The sequence below is a fragment of the Aspergillus nidulans genome, chromosome I, assembly GCF_000011425.1.
Source record: "Aspergillus nidulans FGSC A4 chromosome I".
Taxonomy (NCBI): domain Eukaryota; kingdom Fungi; phylum Ascomycota; class Eurotiomycetes; order Eurotiales; family Aspergillaceae; genus Aspergillus; species Aspergillus nidulans.
The window spans coordinates 3,345,971-3,368,743 of record NC_066257.1 but is presented as its reverse complement, the minus strand read 5'-3'; the positions used below and the strand labels follow the sequence as shown (position 1 = coordinate 3,368,743).

Here is a 22,773-nt window from a genome sequence, read left to right as displayed (position 1 = left end):
ATTTGGGTTTTGGAGTAACTTTTGTCCTCGGGTCGATCTACTGCAGACTACTGCACTGCGTTGGCGCGGGTCCACTCTGGGACTCCAAGGGCTTGTGGTCTTAGTGCCCTAATCGGAAGGTCTTGGGATGTACCAATGTATGAAGAGTGGATGACCGGCTTGGAATTATGAAAACATGCATGTACGACGAATGAGTAACCTTGGGGTAGAGAATACTATTTACCCCCACGCTCTCTTTCAGTTTCCCCTTCTTCGTCTCACCTCACCTTCGCGTATAGCAAGATGTACTCTTCCATCCACACCACCGCACCAGGGCCAGAGTATGATAGCCCAACGCCAACGGAATACACCTCTCTCCTGCCCAAGCCGACAGACGACCTGTTTCCCGATTCTCTTTCCTCCAGAGACGCCGAGGTAACCGACCATGACAGCAGGAAAGCGATCCTCGCCGAGTTCCTGCTACTCCTAAAATCCTCAGTCCCCGTCATCCTCGCCTACGCTCTCCAGAACTCTTTGCAGACAGTCTCCGTCCTGATCGTTGGGCGTATCTCTCCGGAGCATCTGGCCACCAGCGCATTCAGTTTAATGTTCGCCATGATCACGGCGTGGATGATCGCGCTGGGAGGGACGACAGCGCTGGATACACTGGCCAGCTCGTCCTTTACCGGGTCCGACAAACGGAATCTGGGGATCCTGCTGCAGAGGGGGTTCTTCGTTCTGGGATTGTTCTACCTTCCCGTGGCGGTTCTCTGGATCTTCTCCGAGAAGGTGTTTCTGCTTCTAGGACAGGATGCGGATCTCTCCAAGGATAGCGCGCAGTTCTTGACTGCCCTGATTCCCGGGGGGCTGGGATATGTCTATTTCGAGCTGATGAAGAAATATCTACAGGCGCAGGGTAACTCCAGCCACTTTCTTTTATCGAAGTTGTCGAAGACTTGCTGACCAGTATCAGGAATAATGCGGCCTGGCACCTATGTCCTCCTACTCACATCCCCGCTTAATGCCGCCCTTACCTATACCTTCTGCTACAAGCTCGGCCTCGACCTCCTGGGGGCCCCGCTCGCCCTTGGGATCTCATACTGGCTTTCCTTTGCGCTGCTCGTACTCTACGCGATACTCGTCCGCGGCTCTGAATGCTGGGGCGGCTGGAGCAGAGAAGCACTCACCAACTTGGGCACCTTCTCCCGCCTGGCGATCCTAGGCGTCGTCCACGTCGGCACGGAATGGTGGGCCTTTGAGATCGTCGCGCTCGCCGCCGGAAGATTGGGAACTATCCCGCTCGCTGCACAGAGCGTCATCATGACCGCGGACCAGGTCCTCAACACGATCCCATTCGGCGTCGGCGTTGCGACATCGGCTAGGGTTGGCAATCTGCTCGGCGCCAAAGACGCAAAGGGCGCCAGGAGGGCGGCAAACGTTGCAGCCTGGCTGAGCATGATCCTCGGCCTGGTTGTCCTGGTGGCCTTCATGGGTACAAAAGATCATTTTGCAAAGATCTTTAATTCCGATCCCCGCGTCGTATCCCTTACATCCGCCGTTCTCCCCTTTGTGGCGCTGTTCCAGATCGCCGACGGTCTGAACGGGTCCTGCGGTGGAAGTCTACGAGGTATGGGACGGCAGCATGTTGGAGCCGCTGTCAACATCGTCAGCTACTACTGCGGCGCGCTGCCACTAGGCGTGTATTTGGCGTTTCATGGGTGGGGATTGAAGGGGCTATGGGTTGGCCAGTGTGTGGCGCTCTACCTGGTGGGAGCGTTGGAGTGGGTGATTGTTGCAGCCAGCGACTTTGACAAGGAAGTGAGGAAGGCATTTAAGAGGATGGATGAGGCTGCTTATGCAGAGGAAGAGGAAGGGAGGTTGTAGTCTAGTGCTGAACATTTCAATAACCGCGTTACTCTTCTATGGTGCCACGACAGTTTACCCTGTACTGATAAGTTAAACTGCAGTTGAGTGCACCATTTCAGACAAGGAAGGCCTGCACTGGCATAATTTGGCCGGTATCGGGACCCTCAACCATGCCATACATTACTTTTTACTTTTTCTATCTTTCCGAGGACTAGACTGCGGGGATAGCAGGCTAGCAGAACTATGATGAAATCGTCAATGTAAGATCGATAAATGGGATTCGGTGACGGGAAATCCCATGGTCTAGATCCAGAGACTTTTAGGGATACTGATAAGGAGCAAGGACAAGGCAAGACAAATTGATCGTGTCATTTTTAACTCTTTAAAGCTTGATAAGGAAGCAGATCGCTATTAGTCTGGCCAAGAACTGGGGGGAGACAATACACTTAGCCTCGGCATCCCACCTAGGGTCTCTCCCGAACTTCCTTTTTGGGACGGATATACTTCTATTCAACGAAGCTGGCTTCCAAACGTCATTCTTTACTCCGCGGACGTAGAGTGCTTATCAGTACGAGGATTTCGACCAGATGCTTGCATTCTCGCCCTATTGCTCTTATTCGGAAGGCCGGGAGAAAAGAACCGCGTGCCGCCGTAGTGGATCTATCAGTGCCAGGATTATGAGTGCAGGATAAGAAAACAAAATGAAGAAAGCAGGATGAAAAGAGTCTTATCATGCGGAGAAGAATCCATTCAGCCCGAGTATCTCAGGATATCGCCTCGATTAAGAAGGTCGGGGGAGAGAACAGTCTGCAGTTGTGCCGTACTGTGGGTATGCATCCGTGAGGGTTGATGATGAGATGAGACCAATCGTCTATCCCAAGTCCATGTATCGTTAGAAGAGATAGCATACCCGATCTCGGCTTTGGAATGGGGAGCCCCAATGTATGGGTGCATACATAAATAGCCATCCCCTCATTTCAAGCTATCCCGTAACCCACCCTCATCCTTAGGAAGCACTCAACATGCTCGTCCCTGTGAGCCTGCTCGCCCTCTCCCTCTCATCGGTGGCCGCTGCCCACAGCAGCCACCAGACTCCCCTGACGGGCCCCTTGCAAAAGCTCTGGTACAACACTCTGCCCGGTGACGGCGGCACCCAGGTACGTGCACTCTCACAGCATATCCTCTATCCCTGGTCCGACATCTGACAGACATGATGCTAGGCCGACTCTGTCTTCTCCGGTATCTCGACCTTTGGCCGCCTCCCCTACTTTCCTTGTCTCGCGAGCGAAGAAGAGAGATTCGATATTGCGTTCATCGGAGCGCCCTTTGACACGGGAACTTCTTACAGACCTGGAGCGAGGTTTGGGCCCAGTGGAATCCGACAGGGAAGCAGGCGGTTGAATCTTTAGTGCGTCTCCCTTGCTCCTTGGATTAGCTCTTCTGTTCAGGATATTCAGATCTCCCAGATCCAAGGAAACGGGAACAATGCGGAGCTAACGTTGTTTGTGCAGCGGCGGCTACAATGTCCCCCTTCAGGCAAACCCGTTCAGCAATGACCTTAAGGTCCTAGATTGTGGTGATATCCCTGTCACTTCGTACGCCTCCCTCAGTCCGATGTCAATACCAGAAGATGTATGTGCTGACTGCCGCAGGTACGATAACGCCTGGGCGATCCAGCAGATTGAGGAAGGGCACAACAGCCTCCTCATGCGCAAGCCCTACACCTCCGCCAACGAGTACGGTCTCTCGCGCGCAGGCAAGACACTCCCCCGTATCATAACTTTGGGAGGAGACCATACCATTACGCTGCCTCTGCTGCGCAGTATCAACAAGGCTTATGGCCCTGTGACTGTCATCCATTTCGACTCGCATCTGTATGAATCCCTCCCCTATCAACAGTCCATCCCCTCTCCAGACTAGATGAAGATTTCTGACCCATTGCAGTGACACCTGGAAACCTAAAGTCTTCGGTGGCTCCCCCAGCGAAGTCGCCTCCATAAACCATGGGACATACTTCTACCACGCCGCAATGGAAGGCCTCCTCCGAAACGACACAAACATCCACGCCGGAATCCGCACAACGCTGTCCGGACCTTCCGACTACGAAAATGATGGATATGTCGGATTCGAGATCGTGGAGGCACGTGAAATCGACACTATTGGGACCGAGGGTATCATCAAGAAGATCCGCGACCGCGTAGGGAACGACCCCTCCACCCCGATCTACCTGTCCATCGACATTGACACCATTGATCCCGCATTTGCGCCCGCAACAGGAACGCCCGAGACCGGGGGATGGAGTACTAGGGAGCTGAGGACTTTGATTCGAGGGCTTGATGGGTTGAACCTCATTGGGGCGGATATTGTGGAAGTTGCGCCAGCTTATGATACCAATGCGGAACTGACAACTATGGCTGCTGCGGATGTGCTGTATGAGGTGCTGACAATCATGGTCAAGAAGGGGCCGTTGACGGTTGATGAGCGGAGTGACTTGTGAAATGGTGATGAGATAATGAGATGTTTTTCTATGACGGTGGATAAAGGTCGAACTTCAATATCTTAAGGTGACGGTACATGGATAATAATAATGCTCTAACGAAATCGAAACAAAGTAATGCTACCTGAGCAAAGGCATCATTGGATCTTGCCATTTCTTTTGCCATTTCCCTCTGTTCGAAACTTGCACTGAAATTCCGGCAAATGGGCCTGCGTGGTAGATACTACCATGCTGTATGATAGTTAGCCAAGTTACTCCAGAACGGCTTAATTGCCATCGCTTCGATATCCATATCCATATCCATATCTCACTACTAGATATGTCTACACATGGGACCAGCGTTTTAGTAACTGGACAGCTTATATACCACCCTTAGCCCTGATAGAAATATCTAGCGAGATAATAGACAGGGTGGAGGTGTTAGCGTCTGAAATGACTCTGGTCGGCATGCCTTCTCACCAGCATGCTGTGGAGTCCAGTGGCAGTACTAGCGGCCGTCATCATTCAACAGGTAAGAACTGAGTTGAAAAGATATCAAAAATGTATATGTGCACCAACAGGACTAGTCTTATATACACTTAAGAATGGAACCAAAACCAAGCCAATCCGGGATATCGTCCTCCAACGCCAAACTCCCGCCTCAGATGAATGTATGCGTATAAGCCGACTGGATCGGCAGTGACAGACGCCGGTGAGAAGTACTCGTGGGCGAGGCTGCGCTTGCAAACTGACTAGCGATCAGAATTGCTCACTTAACGAGCTAGATCTGGTCAGATAAAAGATAGCTATACAGGTAGCTTCTAAAAATGGAACCGAGGAGTCCTGTCGATCACAACTTTCCATGGAGCTTCAAGCGGTAGATGCAAGTCTCGTTGGCACCCCAGTTAGACTTCACCCGGAAAACGACCTTGTCGACACGAAGATCGGGCGAATCAATGTATGCATTCACCGGGAACCGCTGGATATTGTTCGTGTCGTTGATGTCGTACATCCACTTGGCAATACGAAAGAAATCCGGGCCCAGCTGCTTATCATCAGAAAACTCATCATCCGACTCCCCACGCCAGGCAAGCCTGAGAGCCTCTATCACAGACGGACGCACCAACGTCTGATCAGACGGCAGAGGATCTTGTCCGGCGATGTTCTTCGGATACCGCCGGAAGAAAGCAAACCATGTATTTTTGTATGGACGGCCGTTTCCGACATATCGGTACCTTGCCCACAGCTCCATCTCCTGGGGGGCCACTTGGGGCCGGATCGTCGCCTCCTTTGGTAGATGCTCGACCACGATATCCTCCGGGACAATGCGCTGGCCCAGCAGGACTGCGAGCTGAGTTACTCCTTTCTTCGGGGCACTGCACCAGCAGTCTCCGAAATCGCTCCACGGGGTCATGGCGGCAAGTGGCGGTTGCGGGCGCATATGCTTGTCGCCGGACAGCCAGAAATAGAGTCTTTGAGTCCACGTGACTTTACGTGATGCTGAAGGGCTCGTCAAAAATGGATCTACAATCACACCATTGCCCCTGGTGAGAAAGTTTGTCTTAATGATTTCCTGGCCGTGTTTGCTCGGGTATTGTAATATGGTTGTTGGCGCAGGGATATTGCTGACTTCTGCCCGGACGGATCTCATGTCCCTTGACAGCGAAGAGACTTGCGCGCCTAGGTTTACTACCTGGCTGGAGAGCGCATTTAGATCGCTGTTGTTGAAGCGGATAGGTTTTGCGTCAAAGGATGAAGCACTGCCTAGCAAGGAATAAATGCCAAAAATCACCAACGTCGCAATAAGGGCTCGAAGAAGCCATGGAATCCAACCGTCTTTGGGCTTCTCCCATTGTGAAGTTGAGTCATCGGAGTGTGGACTTAATGGGGTCCTTGGATCGTGATCCGAGATGATAGTCTTAGCTGGAGCGGAAAAGGAATCCACTGACGGGGACGGTATATAGGACTCGTCTTCCTCAAGGATAGTGCTGTGCTTGAGGTCGAGCCCGGAGACTCGCCGAGGTGGGGCAGTGATATTTGAACGTGTTCGCTTGAGGTCATCGTCGTGAACATCCCTCTCGACATTGTAGGAGATAACCGACATGTTGTCCAAGCCCAGTCCCTGCAGATCTGCGTCGGCCGGAACCTCCGCTTGATCCGGCAATTGGTCCATGTAAGAAGGGTAGAGTTGCTTCTCAGCGACCTCCCTAACACTCGATCCTGAAGAGAAGGAATGTCGAGTGGGAGTCGACGGTGTCGCCGACGAAGCTTCGTGCAGCGAGGTGAGCAGCTGCACCTGATCAGGCGTAGGTTGTCGTCGAGTCCTTCGCGGCGAGGTTTCAGCTGACTTGCGCGTGCTTGTGCCGCTTGTGCCGCTTGTGCTCAAAGCTGGCATATTGTGGGGTGAGTCGCTATTCTCGCGTTCTTTGGCGGTTTGGACGGCTTCTTCGATAGAGTCAGCCATTTCCGCCAAATTCATCTGAGGCCTCGCGGCTAGCATGTGCGGGAGAATTGGGGTCTGAGACGAGCCGTACGCAAACGACGTCTTCGTCGGGATGTTGGGCAAGTTCGAACCTCCAAGACCTGGACTCATCCTCGCAGACCGGCGCGAGGCAGGAACGGGAGAAGCCGAATTCGCAGCCCGCGTGCGCTTGGTGGCAGCTTTCTTGGGCGGCATGGCTTCTTGTCAAGTAATTAAAATATCTTCTACAGTCAGCGCATTCCAGTCACAGCAGAACAACCACATACAGTTAAAATGATCATCAACTGCTATCGAAGCAGGTAAATAAGGTATCGAGGTTAGGCAGTTAGTATAGTGTGAACTCTAAACAAGAGAAGAAATAAGATCGCGCAAGGGATTCGAGTTGGGAGTAATCGTATAATTATGCCCAAGTAACACCGCGGCTCGAGTTGAAGCAATGGGGTGTCGATGAAAGAGGCGCACTTCGGTTCAGACAAGGCAGCCGCCACCACCCCGATTGCTTTGTCTGGGCCAATTGGGTGAACAAAAGCGCCTCGAAGAAAGAAAACAAGAGCGTCACTGAGGCGTCGCCGAATCCCGCGTCCGTCGTTGGAGGTTACCAGCCTTCGGGCCGTTTCTTAATTGGCGATGAAGTTCATGAACACGCGCGGGATCTGACGCGCTAGATCATGTAGGCATACAAATATCAGTTGTGCTGTAATGAAAATAGAGACAATTTCGTTTCGCACAGAGACTAAGACGCGTTTGAATCTAGTGTAAGTGTCGAATGTATGTTTTTAGTTGAGATGTGTAGAGAGAAGAAACAGAGTTGGATTGGATGGGAACACGTACACCCAAAGCGGAAAAGCGTGACTGACATTCTAGAGTGATTGTCTTCAAGATCAACCTGGTGCAAAACGTTCAGAATATTTACAATATCCATGAATAGTACTATAGTAAGATCTCTTCTATTTTTACTTAGACAGGTTCCGCAGACATTTGCTTTATTGTAACCATAACTGCGACCTTTGTCGGTTTCAAGCTCTCAGATGACCGACCGGACAGCCATCCCATTCCCTCTATCGACTCCAAGAATAGATGTAATATACAGATGCGAGTAAACAATGCCGGTGCGTATAGTAGTAACATGTACGAGATGGTATCTGTACGTGAGTTTGTCCTGCGCGGTTAACAAGTCCAGGCCGCAACAATGCCGTCCCTGCGGCCTTCAATAAGGAATCCGTCCTTGAGTCGGACACGCTCAACGATCGCAGGGTCAGGTCCTGTTTCGTCGGCTCCGACCCCAGCACCACAGTCCCAGTGGTGGCCATCTGCTTTGTCGTACACTTTGACGACGTTCTCTCCAGCTGCAGCAACAATCCGCTTCGTGTCGAACATCATGCTGGTGACTGGTTTATCATAGCCATAGGCGTCGTAGATCGAGCCCATTCGAAGATCCCATATCTGGGTACGTTAGCAGAGTTGCACGTTGAAATGGTAAAAAGACTTACCCTGATACTGCGGTCAAGACTTCCAGTTACCAAGTGCACATCATCAAACTGAAGACATGACACAGGTCCAGTATGTCCCACGAGGCTTCGATGGACTTGCCCGCTACGCAGATCCCACAATCGGACCATGCCATCTGCTGTACCGCAAGCGAGGGCCGCATCAAAGCACTGCACGGCTCCGACAAAGTCCGCAGAAGCATCCGGTAGACGTCCAGACGGGCGCCACTGTGATTCGTTTCCAAGTGAAGACGCTTGCGCAGCTGCCCAAAGGACATCCAGAGTCTGTACGCAGCGTCCTTTTACCAAGTCCCAGTGTCGCAGTGTCTTGTCGGCAGAACCTGACACTAGTGTATTTCCTTTAAAGTGCAGCGCTGTGACCTCTCCAACATGTGCATCAAGAGAGTATACATGGCAGTCTTCTAAGCTGGTTGAATAAGCAACCGACACGGCATCGTCGTCCTCGTCCTTATTAACGCGGTTGTCTCTATGCGTAGTGCGAGCACGACTCAAATCCCAAAGCTTGACTGTCGCATCCATAGAGCCAGTCGCAACAACATTGTCCTCGATTTGGAGGCACCGGACTGAGGCGTTGTGCCCTTCCAAGAATCCGGTACAACGGCCGATATTTAGGTCCCAAACTCGAACAGTGTCGTCTAACGCCGCTGTGATCATGGTCCCGAACGGATAGTCGAGATCGAGAGCCGTAACGACGTCGGTGTGCGCCTGGAACTCCTTGATTTCTGAGCCAGGGGCGAAATGCTCGTGAAGAACTGGCATAGACCGTTTCCCTGTGACCGTTAGCTGTTGCTCTCAATGCGGGAGAGCAGTCATACGTATTGATCGGTGTTTCAAGCTTCGTGGTGAAGGCAGTTTCTGGTATATTGATTCCGACATGAACGACGCATCCATTGCCGGATCTTCCGAAGCAGGTTCCTCGTGGGTTTCAGAGCCCGCTGTGGTGGCAGCAGCAGCGGCTGCGGCAGCCTGTGCGGCCTGCGCAGCTTCTTCTTCCGCCATGTCGTCTAGCTTATTATCGATCTCGTTGACTGTACTTATTAGCGGGAGTCTCTGACTCTCAAAGTATTACCCACCTTCATGCTCTAGCTCCGCCTCCTCCATCTCCAAGCCAGCCAACCGATCCAGAACTATCTGACGCATGCGATGAAAGTTTGCAATTTTATTATCGATGTCAACAATCTCCGAACTGCACATGTTTTTCCGAACGCCCATCAACTCCATTCGCCGGCTGAGCAGATCTCGCTCTTTCTTCAGTTCGGTCAAGGTGGACGGAGGGTCAGCCTGCTCGCCATCTTTATCTTTCAGGAGCTTCTTCCCCTTGGACCTCCCCCGGCGATGTGCTTTTCTGTATTCATGGTCATTCTGCGTAGCTTGGAACCCCTCAAAAAGGGAGTAGCTGCTGGTGTCGTCAGGGATGTTCAAGAGGAGTTCGTCGGGGAGGGATGAGATGGCGCGGGACTGGATCTCGGAAGTCGATAGCTTCGAGCGGACAAGGTCAGTCGGCGTTGTTTGTGCGAGGGCGAACACTTTGCGCTGTGTACTGGGGCGTCGGAGCTCGCGATGGATATCTACCATAGCGTTCTGGTAGTGAGTGCTCGTACTCGGGTCGCCAGAAGGGCCCATCAAATGCCCAGCAGTTGATGTGACTTTTCTCCCAAAGGCCTCGATATGTCGAGACTATTCAGGTCTATAGTTAGCTCTGAAATGGACAAAACGTCAGTGGCGAGCGGGGATATACAGTGATGCCGGTCCCCAAGAGCCCGTCACGCTCGACAATATCTGATAGACCCGAAGGAGAATCATCGCGGCGGTGCTTGTCCATGACCCTACCAGAGGAGTTGTCTAGAACCAAGACCTCATGTGGTTGGGACAGCGTTGGCGAAAACAGGAAGCTCGGCAGTTTGGGTCGCTTGAGAGGAAGTTCTAGTGCACGCGACGTTTACCGCGGCGCCGGATCCCTACATTTGATTTTGCCGTTTCATACCGCACAGGCCGGGTCATGCATTAAGGTATTGTGTCATTGGTCTCGATTCTAGTACTAACCAGAAACATTATGAAGATCCTTGAGCATTTAAACCAGAGGATCCTACGTCGTGATCTCTCTGCAGCGCAATTTTGACTGCTCACAACTCGGAGACCCCTTAAGCTTGCTTAATCGAGTACTCACAGAGGACAATCGCGAACATTGCGCAGAATGTTACGGCCGGCATTACATTCTCATGGAATCAGGTTGGTAACCATAGGCTCTGTAAATAAATCATCCCCGAGTATGTTTGCTGCGACGATCTTCCGCCTTCAGGAGGTTGCATAACGCTTGCAACAGGAGTCGTGAGCCCAATTTCGCAGAGCAGGTCTAGGACCTTGATCCCTGACGTGAAGAACCAAGATCATGGCCCTTTTGGATCACTGCCTGCCATTAACAAGCGTCTAGCGACTTGTTCTCCTGGGACGCAAGTATTGTAGAGGTAGCGACACATCTGCGTATGGGCATTCTTGTCGCATCGAGATTCTCGATTCCTCAAAGCATCAAAAGTCCAATTTCAGCTGCATTACTTCTTCCAGCAGGTTCAAAAACAGTGGCATAATGAATCTCGGTGAATCTCAGTTTAGATAGGCATGAATTGTGGGCAACTTGTCTGCCAGTCAGTCTAGGACTGGCGTCTGTACGCTCCCTGTAGCCTGTCAGCGAATGTCGATCGTCTACAGTGTTCTCCTCAGGCTGGGGAAGAGTCATATATTGCTTGGAACGCGAAACCGCCGGCGGCAGAGAGCAGCACACGACCAACTTTTGAAGTTCTCACCGAAGTTGTCAGCATAAAATGGCATTGGCCGATTCTGTGTCGGTGAGGCATATCAAGCGAGTGCAGAAGCTAGCATAAGCTGAGGTGACACAATCTGGAATAAATAATGTACCGACTTGTTCGTGACTGGCTCAAGCATGTAAATTCTCTAAGAGATAAGCAGCCAAGCGCCGGCAGAAGGAGGTAAGCAGCAGGGGGGCGGGGGATGCCTGCGACTGCGTCATCATCACCATCATCATCAGCTAGTACAACAGACTAAGAATGTCAGGCCTCAAACAAGGCGCCCAGTTGGCCATTTTTGCTTCTTCCTATTGGCCTCCATGATATGAATTGGACTGCTTTTCCTGGTTGGCAAAACACAGAAAGACGGTGTTCCTGAATTCGGTCAGACTCCGCCCCGCAGTTCAGTTCCCTACGTCGAATTTCTCCCCATCTGCTTTCCTCTCTACTGTCCAACAACCTCTGTCTTCCCCTCTGTATTGTCATCCAGGAACAGAACCAAATTGCCACAATGGACACGGCTATCGACCTTTCCGACGCATCCAAGGCCCTGGATCTCGCCAACATCCGCTTCCAGCTCATGTAAGTTGGAGTTAGCGATATCGGAGTCGCATTTTATACCCCGCAAACAACCCCTGCTCGAACAAAGTCCTATATTGAGGATATAGCATTTAGCTAACCGGAGAGTGAAACAGCCGTCTAGAGGACACAATCACTTTCCACCTAATCGAGCGGGTGCAGTTCCCCCTCAACAAAACAATCTATATCCCCGGCGGCGTTAAAATCCCCAATGAACAAATCAGCCTGATGGACTACCTGCTTCGCGAAACTGAACGGCTGCAATCGCGCGTCCGCCGCTACCAGTCTCCTGATGAGTACCCGTTCTTCCCGTCTGCGCTGGAGAAACCCATCCTACAACCGCTCGACTACCCTAAGATCCTCCACGACAACGACGTCAATGTCAACGAGACCATCAAAACGCGGTACGTGCAGGATATTCTACCTGCGATTTGCCCGCAATTTGGCGGGCGCGAGGACCGTGGGGAGACGCAGGAAAATTATGGATCAGCGGCGACGTGTGACGTGAGCTGTTTGCAGGCGCTATCACGGCGCATTCACTTCGGAAAGTTTGTGGCCGAGTCGAAGTTCCAGAAGGAGACGGAAAAGTTTGTTGCGCTGATTAAGGCAGGGGATCGCAAGGAAATTGATGAGGCGATTACGGATGCGAAAGTTGAGCAAAAGGTGCTGGAGCGGTTGGCGCTCAAGGCAAAGACTTACGGGACAGATCCTGGCTTTCCTGAGCAGTCGGGGCCGAAGATTGATGTTCAGGCTGTGCAGGACATGTACAAGGTACCTTCCCTCTTACCTCACCCTGCCGTTCATGATCTAATCAAGAACAGGAATACGTTATCCCTTTGACCAAGGTTGTCGAAGTAGAGTACCTGATGCAACGCCTTAAGGGCACTCAATGGGAGTAGCTGTGCTCTCGAACAGTTCGCCATGCCGTAACGACAATAGACCCTAAAACAAAAATAGAAACTTTTATTATGTTCTATCATGACCACATTAATCTATAAATCATCATATCATACCTACCTACTGCTGCGGACTCAAATACTCCGCCATCTCTTTAACCGCCCCCTCGAACCTTCCCGCCTCAATCAGAATCAAACTCCCCGCTGTTCGAATTCCCAGTTCCTGGAACGCCCTCTTCGAATCACTATGCCCCTCATCATGCTTATGCTCATATTCATAGCCGCCCTTACAGAGCGCATGGCGTTCGAGCACCTCATCCTCGGGGTGGAAAAAGAACCGCTCGCCCTTCTCCTGCCCAGCCTTCTTCTTCTTCTTCTGCGGCCTTGAATCCTCTGCATCCAACTTAGACTCGACTTCCTCGTATGTTTTCGAAACAATCAGGTAGTGCGAGAAATTGTACGGCTCTTTCTCCTCAATCGCCCAAGTGATTTCCTCCTGCAGCATCGCGTACATGGGAGGAACGACTTCGGAGGGCATGTTTATGAGTCGTTCTGTTAAAATGAGCCCGATTGGCGGGATGGGCGTCTGGGAGAAGAGTTGGGCGAGGGGGGAGAGGGAAGGCGTGCCGCTGGCTTTGCGCTTAATGTACGTTGTTAAGGACTTAATCGGGGGTTTATCCTGAGCGGAAAACCAGTTAGTTAGGCTGCCTATAATCAACGCTTCAAGTAGGTCAGACATACAGCATGTTCCTGCAGGTTCAACACAGTCAAAAAGGCATACGGATCTGAGTCCTTCCCATCCGTCTTGACGGTGGACCCCAGCAATGGCTGGGCGAGAATCATATCCGTTAACCCGGAAAGATCGAGGTCCTGCGCATCAACATCGAAGAGCTGCCGAATGAGGTGCTTGATTCCGTGAAAGTCAATCTCCTGAGGGTCGAACCATTCGAAGTCGACGTTAACCATGTCGATGTCTTCGTCGGAGGAGTCGCCGGTCGCAGGGTCAGTACCGCCCATGGAGACGTCACCATCTTTGATTTGCTTGCGTTTACCCATTGTGAGTTTGTAAGGGTGATCAAATGTTGCGCAGTGTTTAGTGTGTTGTTAAAGATCAAGTTAAGCTGCCAGGTGAGGGGATAAGATAAAAATTGTTGCTCCGCGGAGACGGCTCTGATTGGTGAACACGCTCTTGTACTTGCGCTTCGACCATCTCAATACCATTCCTTCATCGTTTTGTCAAATTGACATCTGGAGTATTGAGCATTATTTAAGAGATCAAAGTTCACTTCACGAAGCCCAAGCAGCCTATGTTGAGCTATTTCTTTTTCCAGAAAAACGTTGCTTCTTGTTCCAATGACTTCCTAGACACCTAGTAGATAAAAACCATAAAAAGCCTGCAATATCCTTTACTTTTCCTCTACTCAAAGTTCGCTAGCCATACATAAACATACTGAGTACAACACCTGAAAGCCCAATGTATCCGTACTTCCAGGGCCGAAGGGTACAGTGTACAAAATCCGAGCGGCGCAAGAGACAAGGCGGGAAAAGAAAAGATCCCATAGATCGAGGACAGAAAGCGACTCGACACTGGAACGCCTACAGATTCGTACTCATCCGATGCACAATTGGCACCGCGCTCGGCGGCAGACTGCCCATCTCAGTAACAACCATGTCCACATATTCAGCGGGCGTAGCATCATACAACAGGTTCAGCAGCTGGAGGTTCGGCGTATCACGCCAGTCCGCAAGTGGAGATCTGTTCGTTTGTGGCGCAGTTGATTCAGATGGGCTAGGGTTCGAGGGCACGGACTTGCCTCCCTTCTTCGGCTCGGGCTGTGCAGCGGCAGCGGGATCGGGCAGGTCCGTTAGCTGGTGAGGTGGGTGCGTTGGAACAAGCTCGTCTGCGTCCGCGATTTCGTTGACGACAATGCTGTCGAGTGCAACGCGGTCTGTGAACTTGACAGTTTCGCAGCATACGATGACGGGGATTTCGACGCCGCCGGCGCGCTCCTTAGCCGACATGGCGACCAGCGCCGTGCCGACGCGCGAGTACAGTCGTCCGTTACTGGTCATGGCATGGGCGCCGAGGAAGACCTTTGTTGCCTCCTTGACGGCGTGGCTGAGACCGCTGATGAGAGAGTATTGCACTTCGAGGCCGGCATTGGCCAGTGTCCTTGCGAGATTCTTGCCCTCAAAGAGCGGACGGGAGTCGATGATCGAAACGCGGAATTTCTTGCCCTGTTTAAACGCGGCGAGGAGCGTCTGTTTCACAATTGAACTACCTGCGAATGTCACGACAACGTCGCCGTCCTTGATCTTCTGCGCCGCACTGCCGGCAATGACTTGGTCCGCCACCGTAATCTTCTCGCGTATGAAACTGTCGATGAATTCGCAAAGTGTTGTCTTTGCTTGTGCTTCTGGGACCGAGGGATCTATGGACGAGATGGCCAATTTGAGGGCTCGAATGGCATTTCCCTGGCTGATGGAGAGTGGACGACATGTGGAAAGGTATGTGATCTGGTGAGAAAGATGTGTGGTTAAATGACGAGCAAGGGACGTGCCCTTCGGTGTTGTGTATGCTTCGATTACCTGAAAATGTCAGCAAGCTTCAGCAGAACTGGGAGGGTTGGAAGCATACCCTCTTAAAAGCCAACAGCGTCGCAACGCATCTGGCACTGCTCCCGCAAACTACGTAGTCCCTCATCTGCAATCCCAGCGCCAAAACGGCAGGATGAACCTCCTTCCCAGCCCCGGCGACCGTATTTCGCCTTTGTTGTCCATAAAGATGACCGAACACAGCGACGTTCTTGTTCTCCTTCTTCTTCTTGACCTCCTCGGCCTGGGGAACAGTCTGCGCAGACCCCCGTCTAGGAATAGACTTCTGTCCTTTGGCTGCTGACCCCGCTGCCGGAGCTCCAGCATCGCCGCCCTTCTTGCCGGCCGGGGTATTCTGTCCACCAGGTGCACCTCCTTGCTCGCGTTCAGCCTTTTCCCGGGCGCGACGGGAGGCCTTTTCCGCTTTGGCCTTCTTCTTCAGCTCTGCGGGGGTGAGCTTCTCGTCACCTTGTCCGTCGGTGGACGCAGATGTGGCAGTTTTGTCTTTAGGGGGTTGTTTGGCGGGTTTTGCGGGTTTGGGGGCCTTTTGCTGGCCTTGCGGTTGGGATGGTTGCTCCATCGCGGCTGACGGTTGCGAAGCGGGCGCAGGGGTAGGGGAGGCGGAGTGAGAGGATGCGTTGTTTAGTGTAGAGTCAGCAGGAGTCGTCATGTTGTAAGAACTGTGTCGAACGCGATGGCGGCAATCAGGAGGGGCATTGGAGACTTTTTTCGGGCGGTTGTGGGGATGAGGAAGCGCGGGCTGGATTGACTCACTCGCCGAAAAGGGCGATGATGCCATAAGCGCAACCAATGCAGAGCAGCCCTATCAACAAGCTATTTACGGAGTAATCGTAAACTACGCGTAGGTTTTTGGGTGCTTATACCTCTACAAATAGATGTTGCAAATGATTCATTGATTATTCCAAATCGTGTGCTCATCCGACATTCCATCGTCTCATCGTCGCATAACAGGAAAGATCAAAAGTTTACACGAACAAAGGGTTGCAAAACAAAAGCAAAAATACCACCCAACGCCTTGCAGGATATCATCGCTCGAATCTACTTTAACTAATCAGTTCCCCAAGATGTCCCCAAGAGCCCGCCGTCTTTTGCGGCCCTCGTGTTTTCGACTTGCACCAAAGCGTTCGTGGTCTGTAGCCAGCTTTCTCTTGAAGACATCGAGATCGCCCAAAAGATTCTCCATTGTTGCCTGCATTTCTTGGGCTTCTAACTCGCTTGTGTCGGGTGGGAGGTTCTCGTCTTCCCAAATTAGATCCGGCTCTGTTTCTGCCTCCGAAGTAGGAGAGCCCGGCTGCTGCTCGTCGATCGGCTGCTCCTCGTCTGGAATATCAACGTCGCTGAGAGCCTTCTCGATTGTCACTGGAGGAATAGGATTCTTTAAGCTATCCAAAGCCAGCTTTAGGTGGTTGCGTAGCGCTTCGTTCTCGGTCTGCAGCTGCCTGATTTTGCATTCACTAACCATCTTGTTCTCCTCCATGAGCCGCTGAAGCTTCTCCACCTGCTGCTGATACTCTTCAAGCCGTTCATTCTGGACCTCGGTCTCTCGGCGATTCTGCGCAGCTTGGCTGACGCTGAGCTGGAGCGTGCGGATAGTCTCCGCCATTTCTTCGATCTGTCGGTCACGCTCAGCAGCGGACAGATGATCTTGATTAACTCTCGCGCGCGTGCGGATATGCTTCGCCTGGTCAGCGTAGCGTAGCGTGGAGAGTGTTTCTTCATAATCTGTGGGCGAGATACAGGCAATCATAGCCGTTTTTGAGTTACCCCCAAGACTGTCTTTCAATAACCATGTGAGGATTGAGTCACGGTAAGGAACAACTTCCTTTCCCTTCCGTTTACCCGTCCGTCCTGCTTTGGGGTCGGCCAAAGCCGCAATAACTCTACCCAAAGTGGTAAGAGATTTGTTGATATTAGATCCCTCGCGCAGTCGCTGACCCGTAGCTTCGGTGGATTTGGCTCTTTCAGAACCAGCGAGATCGACAAGGCGAATGCGCGCTGTGCGTTCTGTTGTCTCGTCTGTAGAGAGATCATGGTGGATCTGCTTCAGTGTGATCGTGAAAACGGCATGTGACCGCGAGGACGTATCATTCATCTTAGTGCTAGCAACGGTGCGTGATATATCGCCTTTGCGCATGTACTTCATGATCTCTGCATAGTTCCGGACTGTGACTTCGGTAAGATCTTTCACATACGGCCCCTCAGTAGGTGATTCTCGAATTCGAAGATAATGAGGCGGGTCAGTTCGAGGAACCAGCAAGTCGCGTACATGCTCGTTGTAGACTTCAAAATAGGAGACGCGAACGTTATAGCTGACATCCGGAGACTCGGCGTGTTCAATTCGTTGGAATAAATCCTCGCATGTCCGCGGGATCAAGCCGGGCTGCTCAGGAGTTCCCATCATAGTATAACTCTTACCAGAACCTGTTTGACCGTATGCGAAGATACACGTGTGGTAACCTTCAAAATTGTGGTCTAGAAACTCCTCTCCTAGACAGTTATAGATATCCTCCTGGTGGGCATAATGTTCGTCTGCCTCGTTGTGTGACCAGAATGAATTATCGAATACGAATTCCTTATCGTCCAGCACTTTCCCGCGCGCCTGCGATTTCGGTTTCCCTTCGTCATAGTGGGAGCTCGGTGCCTTTAGCCTCGTCGTCTGTGTATCCGGATCCATTGAAATCAAACATGGTGCCTTGCGCTCGAGCTCTGAACCATAAATCATATTAGCTTTCATGTCCATCAAACTGGCTGCACGTACCTCTCGGCAGAAACTTCCGCACTCTTACAACGACACGAACATTTCCTCCAGGACCGAGGCCCGGGACGCCATCAGAAGGTCTGGCAACAACGCCTTGTCGTGACCGTAGGGATGGACTAGAAGCAGTTGACCGCAAGCCGGCAGAAGAAGCAGCAGACGATTGTATAGATGGGCTCGTGATTCCCGTCGCCGAAGATAACCCCGACAGCGAAGCCGAAGACTGCGAACCAGATCCGATGCCGGGGCCGAGATGGTGATAGAAGCGAGGGTCCAGCGCCATCTCTTCACCGTGATCTGACAATGTCTGTTCAAGTTGAGCGACGATTTCTCGTTGGCGACGGATAAAGTGATGGTACATACAGAAGGTCGGTGTACCACTAAGGGCGGAAACACGAAAAGATGTGGAGGCAAGTGCAAGGGTCGCTGTCGCTGCCGCTCGTTGCGGTGAAGTATAGACGTGGACTTAGGGTCAGGTCGTCTTAAAATGCAAGCTTATTGTTCAGTGCTCGACACTGTATTGACTGTGGAATGATAAAGACGGATGGAGAATGCAGACAGCCTGCGATGTGAAGTAAAAGAGCGAAACATGCAGCCGAAGCAAGGAAGGGCAACGCGATGAGATACGGCAAGGTACCGCAAGATAACAATTGACAGCGGATGAATCAATTGTCCTCAGGATAACACCGCGAAGCTTCTCATCTTTGTCTCAGTCTGCCGGGACAGGAGGATAATATCGAGAGGAACAATAACACCGACTTGTAGCGTCACAAACGGCTGGCTCCAAACCAGCTTCGTTTGGGTTTTGCCGAATCGAGCATGGCGTGGAGCCCCAGGCAAGATTCAGGCCTATCCTGGTCCCGCGCAGTGCGGTCGGTTGCCATAGCAATGACGACTACCACCGACTACTACTTATCAAGGACAACCAAGTTCTACATTACAAGGGCTTGAGCATTTACCTTGCAGCGTACTCGTAGCCGCATTGATTATGATATTCAATTGATCAAAGATTCCTTAAGTTACATATCAAATGAGCGCCGACATAGTCAAACTCGTTCCATCGGTTAGTGCGGTAGCGATAGCGACATGGACTCCAATCCTAAGAATGAAGGAACGAAAAGCACCAACCTGTCATAAACCGAGGCGCAGTTTGTAATCACCTCACAATTCGACCTATGTCGCTTTAAGCGAAATGCTCATCAAGCGAAGCGGCAACATCATCGGCCTCTTGGCCGCCGTGTTGGCCCTTATTTAGTCGACGGCCGTCAATCCAGGAATAATCGTCCGAGACAATGTTGCCGTTCTGATCGAGTCCAGTCTCAAGCATTTCCTCGACACTCCAGCCAGAGGTCGGATCTTTTTGTGACTTCGAGCTAGCGCCCGTTTGCGAACGGTTTCCGGACTGTTGGGTCTGGTTTCCGGCGCTCATGAAGTTGGTTTTTGACGACATCGTGCTGATGATATTAGCATGCAGGTGTACTTCCATGTTTAGGGGAGACGTGCAATTTGGGTTGAGTTACAGTAATGATGGTTCTTGATAGATAATGTTATTTGATTGTTTTGCAAAGCTTCTGGTGACAGTTCCCGATATAAGAGCCAGCAGGTGGCGTCCATGATGAATGATGACGCGAACACGCAGCACTCCGAGCTATGAGTGCGAGATTCCTCCATACGGAAGTGTCAGCTGTTCGCTTGATCCCAGCGTTGAGAAACTGCTTTGATTGCTTGACGAAAGGAGATGAAGTCATAAGTCGTGATCCATAGCTCTGGCTGGGCCGCGGTCTACGATGATATCGTCGATGCGTCGATTGAGCATCATTAGCTTCTTTTTTGCGGAGTTGCCATGTCGGTACATCCAGGGTTCAGAAGGGATCTGGCCATTGGTAGATTGTGGCGAGTGACAGGTGTCGCCACCTCTAATTAGCATTAGTATGATTACCTATAGTAAGAGCTCTTTCTAGTCTATAACCCCCACCCAAGTGAAGTGTCTAACCATCTATATAGTCTAAACCTCAGCCTGGCCACTTCCATGCCATTCTCTCCTTAATAATTAATGTATCTAATTATTTCGCATCCTCCCCAAACCAGACCATCCAAGTAACCGCGATGATCACTTTCAATCCCGCACTAACCCACAATGCACTCTCCATCCCCCCCTTACTCTTACTCAACCAACCTCCCACAATAGCACCCAGCAACAAAAACACTACCGCCCCAATGCGTCTATTTCGCTTCACATTTCCCCTAACATCCCTGACAAGCTTCGGATCACTCGCAACATCAAAGTAAACACTCGTCAGCACCACCGTCGGGATTTCATTGAAGCCCAGGCCCCTTGCAGCAGTCATAGACCCCGCAGACTGGAATGCAAGGAGCGCAATGGGGATGAGTTCGAGGAACAGACGACCGCCTGTGAGTCCTTCAGATTCCTCAGGTGTGTGCGGGATCAAGTCTGCTTCTAGGAGCGCGACAGCGATGAACACGAGGATAGCTTGGAAGAGGAAAGAAGAGAACAGAGTAATCCTCTTCTTAGAGCCGACGTGTCGTCCGTAGCTGGAGAAGAGAGCTGCACCGATGAAGAACGCTACTATAGAGACGAGCGATTTCAGCCAGCCCCAGGGTTTGTTGGAGGGTTGGTTTGAGGCGCCGAGGCCGAGGAAGATTGTATTCCCTGTTACTATTAACATGTTTCCTCTCTAGGCAAAGCCCACGTAGAAGGGTAGAATTAGTGAAAGGGTAGAATACCAGTTTGCATCGCCAAAAAGCAAGACCAGGCATTGTACGCTGCGCTGTCACATAAACCCGTGATAAAGCAGAGCACGAGACACAGAAGGTCCGCCCAGCGGTTCGAGACCGATTGGGTCCAGTGCCATTTGCGGGCCTTGGCGACATTGTTGGTATCGGCCTCTATGTCCGGTGCCATTTCTTCCACTCCGATGTTTTGCTGGGATGCTAGATGGGTGTCGATCGCTGGTGAAGAGGTTCAGAGTCCAGGTGCTGGTGTAGTTGGAGGAAGAGTTTTGCGCTGGCTCGGAATGTCTCCGATACCGCGCCTTTGTAGATGGGATCGGCGCCGGCCGTAGGGCTGAATTGGGCTCTATATCATGTGGGAACTTGAAAGTAATGCAGGTGCCTGGCAGGAAAGTGGACTGCTAATATGGTAGATTATCGCGCCATTTTAGCTTTGCATGGCTCTATTTCCTGCTAGTATACGTCAAAACTCATCCTCGAACGGCGGTAGGCGATCGGCTTCCTACCTGGTTCTGAAAGGAGATCCAGGTCCTAAACGCAGCTTACGAGCCATGAAATGTGCACATTGTATAGAGATCATTCTAAACTGGAGCCAGAGATTGGGTTGGCCAGTCTCTGGCTGAGACGGGGGTCTTGTAGATAATCTATTTCTGTGGCTCCTTATCTTTTTTCGGTGAATACTGCAACAACCCATTTCGTTCTCTAATTTTCTCCAAGCCTATCCTCTGCCGCTGCCCCGGTTGCACCTTAAAACAACACCAGCTATTCACTTCACTAAATTCACGTCGTTCAGGTAAGTTTTAGGAGCCATGGCCGTTTAAGAGCGCGTATATAGTTCTCTAAGTTCACTCGCCTATCCAGACCACCACCCTATCTGTTCTTCTTCTGCCTTGAGAAGCAGAGACAATCAGATTTCGAGCATAAAAGCTCCCATGTTTGTTGATAGAGCTCTTATTCAAAGAAAAATATGTAATGGCTTTCTGTTAAGCACACTATCTTCATTTAATCGACATGCATGATGCTCGTATAGCACTATAGTACTCGGTTTAGGTCTCGGTCTAGGTCACTATTCAATCAACTCCTCACCTAGACTAACCACCCACAATATCCTTCTTATACCTGCTGCCAGAGCTTTTCGGTATCGCAGTTCATCCAAGCTCATATTCTCTGGACAAAGGGAGGTTCTTGAGGTTCGTTGGTGTTGATGAACATATTAGGATAGGCTCTGTTTATTGTCGCTTCTATTCGATACAGGCAGAAAAATTAAAACTGGGTATATACTAGCTGAAGGGATAACCATCCGCTGTGCAGCGGCGCCAAACTACTTTGCAAAAGTATCATTACATTGTGACTGATCCAGACAGGTTAGCAAATATTTCAGAGCCCAGCTTCAGAGCCATATTTTGTTACTTTACGATTCTCAAAATACAGATAGCGTAGATAGCTAGAGGTATGATTCTTTTCCTGCGTCATGCGCCGTCGATCCTGCCCTGTTCCCATATTATATGATATTATATAATATCTAAATATATCTACTCATGCCTACATGTACGGCGTACGCAAGCCTCTTGCGAAGACGCAGTATGAGAATGGACATAATGGACATACTAGGCAGTAAACTACTCAGCGTCGCCATCCCAGTACCTGGTCCTGTACTCAAGGTCCAAGTATCCCAGTGACAGAGATTACCATTAATACAAAACCATTTCATTACCAACGAACATTCTTACCCCAATCCAAGCCAGTCCCAGTCGGTCCGGGCCAACCAGCCCCAAGGAACACAGACTCCCATGAGATCACTGCAGTGTGCATAATCCCCATTCAGCCAGCGGGGCGAAAAATTCCCCGAGCCACCAGTAAGAATCATTATCCAAAGGCAGCGTCCGAGGTACCCCTCCTTCTAGAAGCACGTGGACAGTAGAGGACACGCATCTGCATTCCTCCCGCTGTCTGTACGAGGGTTAATACGCCGCCGTCAGCAATAACATCCCGTCATAACAAGCAGACGCGAAGAATTTGCGATGCATTTTTGGGGCGCAACGCCATAAGAGCAAGACTCATACT

General features: G+C 51.2%; 10 protein-coding genes across 10 annotated transcripts, besides 1 other annotated feature; 3 read left to right on the top strand and 7 right to left on the bottom strand.

Annotated features, from left to right (window-relative positions):
* Positions 1-22,773: part of a sequence feature (contig 1.113 1..316066(1)) that runs on past both edges of the window.
* On the top strand, positions 283-1,863 carry ANIA_06870 (MATE family efflux transporter; the record flags this gene model as incomplete). Its single annotated transcript, XM_659382.1, has 2 exons — positions 283-895; positions 953-1,863. The coding sequence occupies 2 exons, from the start codon at positions 283-285 to the stop codon at positions 1,861-1,863; spliced, it is 1,524 nt and encodes a 507-aa protein (XP_664474.1).
* On the top strand, positions 2,868-4,342 carry ANIA_06869 (agmatinase; the record flags this gene model as incomplete). The annotated part of the gene is made up of 4 exons (XM_659381.1): positions 2,868-3,002; positions 3,066-3,253; positions 3,357-3,719; positions 3,790-4,342. 4 exons carry the CDS (start codon positions 2,868-2,870, stop codon positions 4,340-4,342), a joined length of 1,239 nt encoding a protein of 412 aa, XP_664473.1.
* On the bottom strand, positions 5,172-6,998 carry ANIA_06868 (uncharacterized protein; the record flags this gene model as incomplete). The annotated part of the gene is made up of 1 exon (XM_659380.1): positions 5,172-6,998. The coding sequence occupies one exon, from the start codon at positions 6,996-6,998 to the stop codon at positions 5,172-5,174; it is 1,827 nt and encodes a 608-aa protein (XP_664472.1).
* On the bottom strand, positions 7,799-10,176 carry mdv1. Its single transcript, XM_050611132.1, has 5 exons — positions 10,050-10,176; positions 9,385-9,988; positions 9,127-9,339; positions 8,294-9,081; positions 7,799-8,246 (listed from the first exon to the last, which is right to left on the bottom strand). Exons 1-5 carry the CDS (start codon positions 10,131-10,133, stop codon positions 7,971-7,973), a joined length of 1,965 nt encoding a protein of 654 aa, XP_050467187.1. The 5' UTR covers positions 10,134-10,176; the 3' UTR covers positions 7,799-7,970.
* On the top strand, positions 11,601-12,665 carry ANIA_06866 (chorismate mutase ARO7). Its single transcript, XM_659378.2, has 3 exons — positions 11,601-11,694; positions 11,808-12,462; positions 12,513-12,665. The coding sequence occupies exons 1-3, from the start codon at positions 11,624-11,626 to the stop codon at positions 12,588-12,590; spliced, it is 804 nt and encodes a 267-aa protein (XP_664470.1). The 5' UTR covers positions 11,601-11,623; the 3' UTR covers positions 12,591-12,665.
* Positions 12,709-13,643, bottom strand: ANIA_06865 (protein-transporting protein BCP1; the record flags this gene model as incomplete). The annotated part of the gene is made up of 2 exons (XM_659377.1): positions 12,709-13,266; positions 13,329-13,643. The coding sequence occupies 2 exons, from the start codon at positions 13,641-13,643 to the stop codon at positions 12,709-12,711; spliced, it is 873 nt and encodes a 290-aa protein (XP_664469.1).
* Positions 14,184-15,852, bottom strand: ANIA_06864 (translation initiation factor eIF2B subunit delta; the record flags this gene model as incomplete). Its single annotated transcript, XM_659376.1, has 2 exons — positions 14,184-15,176; positions 15,226-15,852. 2 exons carry the CDS (start codon positions 15,850-15,852, stop codon positions 14,184-14,186), a joined length of 1,620 nt encoding a protein of 539 aa, XP_664468.1.
* Positions 16,255-18,319, bottom strand: uncB (kinesin-3 family protein uncB; the record flags this gene model as incomplete). Its single annotated transcript, XM_659375.1, has 2 exons — positions 16,255-17,909; positions 17,962-18,319. The coding sequence occupies 2 exons, from the start codon at positions 18,317-18,319 to the stop codon at positions 16,255-16,257; spliced, it is 2,013 nt and encodes a 670-aa protein (XP_664467.1).
* On the bottom strand, positions 18,999-19,444 carry ANIA_06862 (uncharacterized protein; the record flags this gene model as incomplete). The annotated part of the gene is made up of 1 exon (XM_659374.2): positions 18,999-19,444. The coding sequence occupies one exon, from the start codon at positions 19,442-19,444 to the stop codon at positions 19,142-19,144; it is 303 nt and encodes a 100-aa protein (XP_664466.1). The 3' UTR covers positions 18,999-19,141.
* ANIA_06861 (protein phbB) lies at positions 19,821-20,947 on the bottom strand (the record flags this gene model as incomplete). The annotated part of the gene is made up of 3 exons (XM_659373.2): positions 20,704-20,947; positions 20,091-20,629; positions 19,821-19,874 (listed from the first exon to the last, which is right to left on the bottom strand). The coding sequence occupies exons 1-3, from the start codon at positions 20,879-20,881 to the stop codon at positions 19,821-19,823; spliced, it is 771 nt and encodes a 256-aa protein (XP_664465.1). The 5' UTR covers positions 20,882-20,947.

Coding starts and splice junctions, on each gene's coding strand:
- mdv1 (XM_050611132.1), bottom strand. CDS start 10,133: ATGGACAAGCACCGCCGCGATGATTCTCCTTCGGGTCTATCAGATATT. Junction 9,989..10,049: donor TCTTGGGGACCGGCATCACT/GTATATCCCCGC, acceptor AGACCTGAATAG/TCTCGACATATCGAGGCCTT. Junction 9,082..9,126: donor CTTGAAACACCGATCAATAC/GTATGACTGCTC, acceptor TAACGGTCACAG/GGAAACGGTCTATGCCAGTT.
- ANIA_06866 (XM_659378.2), top strand. CDS start 11,624: ATGGACACGGCTATCGACCTTTCCGACGCATCCAAGGCCCTGGATCTC. Junction 11,695..11,807: donor AACATCCGCTTCCAGCTCAT/GTAAGTTGGAGT, acceptor AGAGTGAAACAG/CCGTCTAGAGGACACAATCA. Junction 12,463..12,512: donor CTGTGCAGGACATGTACAAG/GTACCTTCCCTC, acceptor AATCAAGAACAG/GAATACGTTATCCCTTTGAC.